Source organism: Copadichromis virginalis, linkage group LG13 (assembly GCF_057382275.1).
Source record: "Copadichromis virginalis isolate Kocher_CV1m ecotype Utaka linkage group LG13, C_Virginalis_male_GT1.1, whole genome shotgun sequence".
In the NCBI taxonomy this organism is placed as follows: domain Eukaryota; kingdom Metazoa; phylum Chordata; class Actinopteri; order Cichliformes; family Cichlidae; genus Copadichromis; species Copadichromis virginalis.
The window spans coordinates 11,269,343-11,276,854 of NC_140630.1; the positions used below are offsets into that span (position 1 = coordinate 11,269,343).

The 7,512-nt window shown below is 41.2% G+C and overlaps 1 protein-coding gene across 1 annotated transcript in view; it reads left to right on the top strand.

Moving 5' to 3' along the window:
• The window catches only part of lrpprc (leucine-rich pentatricopeptide repeat containing), a 59,492-nt gene extending 53,621 nt beyond the window's left edge, over nucleotides 1-5,871 (top strand). Inside the window, exons 35-38 of the mRNA XM_085477259.1 lie at nucleotides 1,404-1,478; nucleotides 2,165-2,249; nucleotides 3,299-3,441; nucleotides 5,626-5,871. Of these exons, the coding sequence (XP_085333385.1) occupies nucleotides 1,404-1,478; nucleotides 2,165-2,249; nucleotides 3,299-3,441; nucleotides 5,626-5,691 (369 nt within the window). The 3' untranslated portion in view covers nucleotides 5,692-5,871. The remainder of the gene's footprint in view (nucleotides 1-1,403; nucleotides 1,479-2,164; nucleotides 2,250-3,298; nucleotides 3,442-5,625) is intronic.
• Nucleotides 5,872-7,512: the final 1,641 nt, after the last annotated feature.

Genomic DNA, 7,512 nt, shown 5'->3' on the forward strand with positions numbered 1-7,512 from the left:
GCAGCAAAGGAGAAGGTAGGTCTGTTCAGCTGCGGCTTTACCACCGGGACTGTTTGGAGTAGCAAGGGAGGGCAAAAAATACAGGAGAGTGAATGAGAGCATGGAGCAAAGTTGCTTCAAAAAGTGAAGTAGCATAGTGGTAGTCTAATTGCCTGATTGTACTAAAGCTATTCTGCACTTAGTGACTCCAGAAGAAGGCAGGCTGCTCCGTGTCTGTGTGTGAAGCTGCGTGTTAATAGCCTTGCAGGCCATCCGCTTTTAATTCTGCGCGGAGCAGAGGAGGGAAACGTGTCAGTTTACGACTGGCTAGTAATCGGACTTCAACGCAGCTCAGCCAAGAGACTCACTCAGTCACAGAAAGGCAATCTCCTTCACAAACCCACAGAGTATATCATATGTATGTTTGCGTGTTTTCACAATAAGCAGTCGTTAACTGGCCAGTGACAGAAACATATCAGTTACTGGGGGGGGGGGGGGGGGGATGCTGTTTTTCAGTGTAATAGGAACTCAAAATCTGACACCCAGTTTACCAATTTCTCTGACAGTTCTTTAAAAAGAGCAACTTTAAGTGTGTCCCTCATAAAGGTGACCTCCCTGTACCATTAATGACGAGTTTTAACACGCTATAGATAAATAAAGATGCGATTTGACAAACATTAGAATCGTTTCTCAATGTATTTATGTGTTTTAAATAGAAATGGAAGAACCATACACAGCCACAACAGCCTTGGTCGCACACTTCAACCAGTATTTGTCACAAGTCAGCCAATGTGGTTATGTTCAGCACTCTTTCATGAGCAGGCTTTCCAATGGTATAAGATTTAACGTCACAAAGCTTTGGTTGATTATTTCTATGTTGTGACAAACACAAGTTGTCTGACTTCTTCAACCGCTAGGGTTACTCCTAAAAGATAAAGAGTTAAGACGCCTGTTTGTGGCGAATTATTTGCTGGAATCTGCCTGAAACTTTTTCACTTCTGTTTTGAATTCCTGTCATCAGCTCATCAGTGTAAATCGCTCCAGTCCAAGCTGCACAGGAAGCAGTCACGCTATGACCGTACTGATGTTTCCACTGAGTAACAGACATGGCCTTTAGTTGGACTTAGCGATAATTATGCTTTTTGTGAAGCTCTGTACCTATTAAGGTCATAAAGAAATGAGTAGTTATTAGATTCATAATTATCCTTTAACCTGAGTGTAACCCTGAGTGTGCGAATGTTTATATGAATGCTTGGGTGTGCTGGAGTGTGCATGTGTGTGTTTATATACTGTACCTATTTAAAAAGAAGACTGAAGTGTCTTCTTGACTTCAGAAAGAGTCGAGAGGATCAGCTGTCGACTATCACACTTAAGCTCTTATTTCTTTCTCTCTCTCTTTTTTTGTCTCTTTTGTCCTAATGCAGCGTTGCAATGCTTTGGCTGAACAGAAGGAAGTGCTGCTGTCTTTTGTAACCCAAAAGGCTCAGACACCTGGGCAGGTAAGAAATTATATCATTCGTGAACACATTATTTGTGACCAAGTGGGTTTCCTTAATTGTGGACTAATCAAAATGCAAGCTCTATGATATTTAACTACACTTCTCCTCTCAAGTGACTGCTGTAATCCTGATGTCTCAGATCTCTAAATCTAGTCTAAAGATTTGAATTTTTTTGACCCTATTAATGTTTACATTTGGCCACAATCCCCTTCAAGTAGGCCTCTCTGTGCACCTCTGGACCTTTCGCATATCTTGATATGTGTGGATTTTCCCCTGGAAGTCCAGTTCTCACCACTTAATAATCCCAAATGTCAATTTCTGAAGGCACTGGGATGTACTAGATTGCCTGAGCATCCCCTGAGTTGTGCCTGTGTACTCACCTTGGTGAAGTTGAGTACACAGAAATGCATCTACATTGATTTTTGTCTTTCTGAATGAAGTCTGAAATGTCAGAGAGGCAAAATATTCCTTAATATGACTTAGTTCAAATAGCCACACGTGGAATTAGGAACCTGAGCGTCTGCAGTCTGTTCCATGTTTAAAAAGCACACTCACTTTTGAACAGCATTATTATTTTTACCCATTTTGTTGGAGCATATTTTAATTTCTATTTTGTTATCGGGATATGAATCACAGTTCAACTCCTTACATGTGCGTCCTTGCATGTGTAATGTGTTTGTGTTTAGGTGGGTAAGATCAAGAACCTGCTCAGCTTGATTCCAGACTTTGCGGAGAAGGAACTGCTGTACCCATACCTGATGAAATGTCACGGTAAGATGCATAAACAGGCACTCGTTCTTACAGAAGAGCTGAACGGGTCTGGTAGTGCAGCATGCGGTTCACTGGACTGTAGCTAAGTCAACATTAACAGGCCCATTAACAATGCATCAGGTCAAGCTCAGGGTGTGTGTGTAGGAAAGCGTTCAGGGGTTAGAACACATGTCCTCTAATGAGTTAGCTGTCCTGGCTAGCCTAGCGTGCTAATCTCAACACGTTCCACCACTCAGCTTTTCCCCCCTCTCTCCACCTTTTTGCTCCTGTCTACATTTTCTTGTCCTCAGTTTTTTTTTTCTTTTTTATCCTCCTCTCTTTGCTTTTACTTCACCTTCTCACCCACCAGTCCCCCCTTCTTCCGTACCTTGTCACACCAGAGATGAGAAGACATGACTATTTAATTAGCATTAGCTCGCTGGTCGGTCAAGGCAGCCATAGGGGAAGCAATTAGTGATGCTCTGCTCGCCTCCGTTCTTTGTCCCATCTGTGTACTTTTTCTTTTTTCTCTTTCAGGGCTTTTCTTTTTTCCTTTCACTCTCATTTTTTTCACCTTTGTGACCTTCCCTCTTGGCTGCACACAACCACAGATATTTGTGTGCAGTTGTTTCAGGTTTGTCTCCCTAAAAATGAAAGTTACTGACCCTTTAATATTTTTTTTCTTGTCATAATTTTTAATGTCTATAAAACCTTATTTTACTGTCTAGCTGTTTTTAATTTGCACCTTGAGAATATATTTTCCACGGTGCCAGTGACTCCTCGCCTATGTTCTCTTTTTCCACCTCCTCCATTGAACCAACAAACACAAGTAATAAAAAGAAAGTGTCACACTGCCAAGAAAAAAAGGAAAAAAAATGGAAATGCACAGATAGTCAAATGTGCAGCTGCACTTAAAAATCAAATTTCTTGGCACCAATAAATTGCCAGGAAAATAACATGATTATCCCACCACACTGTCAGTTTTCTCTAAATATCCAAATTCAAATAAGACATGTTGCTTGTCTCATTTGTTGACTTTCTCCCTCCCACTCCCCACTTTCATCTGGCAGTTCTGGATAAGGACTTACCAGCAGCCAAGGCTTTGCATGAGCAGATGCAGAAGGAGGGGATAGTTGTAGACGAGCTGTCACTCAAACGTCTGGCTGTGCTTTACCGCGAAGCAGGAGAGACGGTGCCCTTCCCCGAGCCCCCCGTAAGTCTCCCTCTCTCTCTCTCACACACACACACACACACACACACACACACACACACACACACACACACACACACACACACACACACAGGAGATGCTTTGAGCAAACACTTGGATGCAAATGTGTTTGTGTTTTAACATTTTAGAGGTTTGATTAAATAAAATGAACCATAGATATGAAGGGCAGAAAAACTGCAGGAGAAAAGTTGCTCTTCCTTCATTCAGAAGATTCAGTTGTGAAGCTTTTGTGTACTCCACACTGTTGTACATTTCAAACTCTGACATAAAGGAAAAAGTTGTTGTTTTTTTAAGTGCCCTTAAACACAATTGATTTTTGGGTTAGAGGTGAATTTTGAATGATGTGTACAAAATACCGAGTTTGCATCAGACCTCCACAAATGACAATCTGGACCTGTGGAAGGAATTATGAGCAACTGCATTCATATTATCAACATTTTGGTTTGTGTTACCAGCATAAACATGGAAAGCATAGTTCACTACAACTAGAAATAAACCTAAAACAGAATTTATGATGCATTTTTAAATGCATGTTTTTTCTCTTTACATTTCTGCCTTTCATTTTAGGGTGAACACAAATTTTAACTAAGCAGTGAATTAACCTCTTAAGAAAGAATTGACAATGAAGCTCCAGTTGGCAAGTTTTCTTTAAACGTGACTTTTTCCTTATGTTTTGCCTCTGTACATCACCACAGTGGATTTTAAACCACACACTAAAGCTGTCATTGAAGTGCACACTGTCATCTTTAATTCAGGGATATGAGTTAGAATTGCATTAACAGTTTATGCCGTCACCGCGTTCTGTTTCCTCTCTTGAGATGCTCTGTTTGGCCTGCTGCACCTCACAGCTCCTAACCAGTGCTAGCACTTGTTGTGCTGGTGTCCTAATGTGTGCTGTGGTCTCTGTGTGCCATACTAATATGAAGGAGCAGTATGCCCGCTCAGTATACTTCAGCATGCCCAGGCCTGCAGCAAGCCTCCTGAAGCCATTAGAGAGTGTGTGTGTGTGTGTGTGTGTGTGTGTGTGTGTGTGTGTGTGTGTGTGTGTGTGTGTGTGTGTGTGAGAAATGGCGCCCCAGAGTCACGGAGTTGTGTAAGGGAGATGGTGTCACTGCAATAGCCACTCTTCTTTTTGGGTTCATAGTGTTTTTGAGCATGAGTTTTTCTGCACGATGAACATTTTTTTAAGCTGATGTGGGTCTATTTTTAGCAGAGGACACACACACACAGGCCTCTCAGCCACAGCACTTTTGATGCGCTGTCCCCTTGAGGCAGGTATAGGCCGGAGCCTTACCTTCACATCACTCACCTGCAGTACGAAGATAGAAGGAGAAAGAGGGGATGAAGGTAGAGAAGCTCTTACATTATTTACTGAAAACCAGGGTAGTTAAGTGATTGCTGGATTTTATAAACAGAGTAGAGGGAGGAGAGTTGCAAGGAGAGGGAAAGGTGAAGAGTCACAGAGTTGAGAAGTTTCTACAAATAAAAGCGCAGCTCCCGACGCTGGTCTTCATCCTCTCCGAATGTATAGAGGTTTGCATTTTCCGGCAGCCCGTTTCCAAAAAGAAATGTTTCAGTTTTATTTCTTTTTATTTCTAAATGCTTTGAACTTCGTCAGAATGTACCCAAATAAGCCAACATGTGGACAAACCTTTAGAGGAAATAAGATATTTTTAATTAGGGTGCTCTGACCCCCTCGAAACTGTTTGAAACGCGTGCCAGGATCTCCCTCTCCCTCTCTGTAGTGAGCACGGCGATTTATCGGCATTAATTACTACATTAATAAGCAAACGTACATTGTAAGGAGCTGGCGTAATCTGCAGAAAAGCTCTCACCTTCTCCCCCTCCCAAAAACACCCACCACAACACTTTGTCTGGATCAAAACACTGATTAATTAGCCAGGAACAGAGGCAAAGAACGGAAGTGCGTGTTTGGGGAATGTGCTACAAATCCCTTATTTGTGTATTAATGGGGATTTAAAGATGAAACGAGACAACCTGGTTGGAGACTGGAGACTATTTAGACGGACCCAGGAGGGCTCCAGTGCCGCTTACTTTAAGAAAGAGGCGAGATACAAAACACGCCTTACGGTGTAAGGCTGCATCAGGTGAGCAGGTGTTGGGATGTTTGTTGCTGAATGGTCTGCCTTTGCTTTCTCTTTGCAGGAGTCCTTTAAGTTTTATGCAGACAAGCTGAGAGCTGCCAAAGCCCAGGCGACAGCGGAGGAATAAAGATTAATCATCCTCTCCTCATACCTCATTGCAAAATTTTTTTATATGAGTTGTTCAATCTGAAATGTTGAGTGTTGTAACTTTTGGATGCTGAGATTCTGTCCACTGCGGTATCAATACTGTTGAACATGTTGCTAATGTACAGAAGTATTTATGCTAATAAACAATGGTAGGAACCCAGACCGAGTGCGTGAGGTTTTTGTGCAATTTAAAAAGAAATTCTTTTCAAAATACCCAGCCCACCTTGGGTGATGTTTTATGTCTTAATCGGGTGCAGCTCAGGGGACAAAATGCATTTACTCAAGAACAACCGTTTTCAAGGTAGTGCATCTTTTACTTTACAGAATAAAGTTATACCCACAAAACTTATAAATTCTTCAACATGTTTCAGGTGGATCTCCAAAACGACTGGAGCCATGTGTTGCATGAGCATTACATCACCAACGCTCAAGTTTCTGACTTGAGCTTTTTGAGGGCCTCTGCACAAGTTAAACACATAATTAAATGTAATACCTGTTTTAAAGCATGTGTAAAAACACATGAGTGAATAGGTTTTGTATTTGTCATATACCCTACATTATAATCTATGTACCCAAGCAACAATGTGAAGCTGAAGAAATGTGAAGACATGAAATGAATGGATGGATATATGACTAATTTTGAGTCAAAGGTCATAATTAATCTAATGTTGGGCTTTTTCCTCCTTTTTTATGTAAGGTCATTTCCAGCGGCAGGCTAGAAACAAACACAATTTGGAAATTTATGTTATTAAAGGTCCTTTTCAAAGAAGTGTTGAAGCTCGCAAATATATTAGTGTATGTTTGACTGTTTTTGCAATATTAAAATTATATTTCAAACACTGAAATGCTTGTTTTGGTCTTAAGTTTAAGGTGTGGCTTACATACTATATTTTCAGTGTTCGTGCACTGAAGGTTCCAGGTTTTCCCATCGCACATAATTAGCTACCATATGTTTGTGAATTGAGAAATCTAGCAGGGCCAGGTCTGTAAGTCTGAATTTTGAGTGAGCATAGAAAAATTTTGACTTTCATTGTCGTGTGTGAAGAAAGCTTAGGTATCAATAACAACCAGCTTGTGCAAGGTCAAGGGCACATACCGGGGTCCTGACCTGTTTTTTTTTTTCCTCCCTTTTTTTGTTCAAGTGATTGGCAACCCCACAATTAGTGTACCTGTGACAGTCTTGAAGCCATGAAACAATAAAATAGGCTCAAACATGCCATCCTACACAGTCTGCTCAGAAAGCTGCATGTGTAGATACATTTTCATGCAAGACATGTAGCCATTGATCTGATCTGGGAGACATTTTGCTTGACTGATAGATGACCTTATGCTGTCTAACCCCAGCTCTCTGCAGCTCTCCTCTAATCGACATTGAACTCTGTGCTGGCCTCAGATATTCCCTAGATATTAATGTAATGCAATGCCCGCAGCCCTCTCAGAGCCAGGCCTTAGATAACACTCACTGGTTTTTCCCCAAGAAGATTGCGGGTTTGTTAAGGTCAGCGGAGCTCATTTGGAAAACAAATTAAGGTACAGAAGAAGGAACTTCTGATGTAAACCAGCATGTTTTCTAAGTTATGCTGATATATAAACTTAATATCCCCCTAATATTTCTGCATAAAGGAGCATTGTGTGTTGCCAAAATAGCCGTGATGCGAAGGATGATACACACAAAAAAAGAAAGAAAAATTACACTTCCAGTTTAATTTTCAAGCAGCTGCAGAGCTCCAGTGAACTCCATCGTGTAAGTGAATGTGAAGGCTGAGGATGAGTGCACAAACCAAACATAAACACGCAGAAG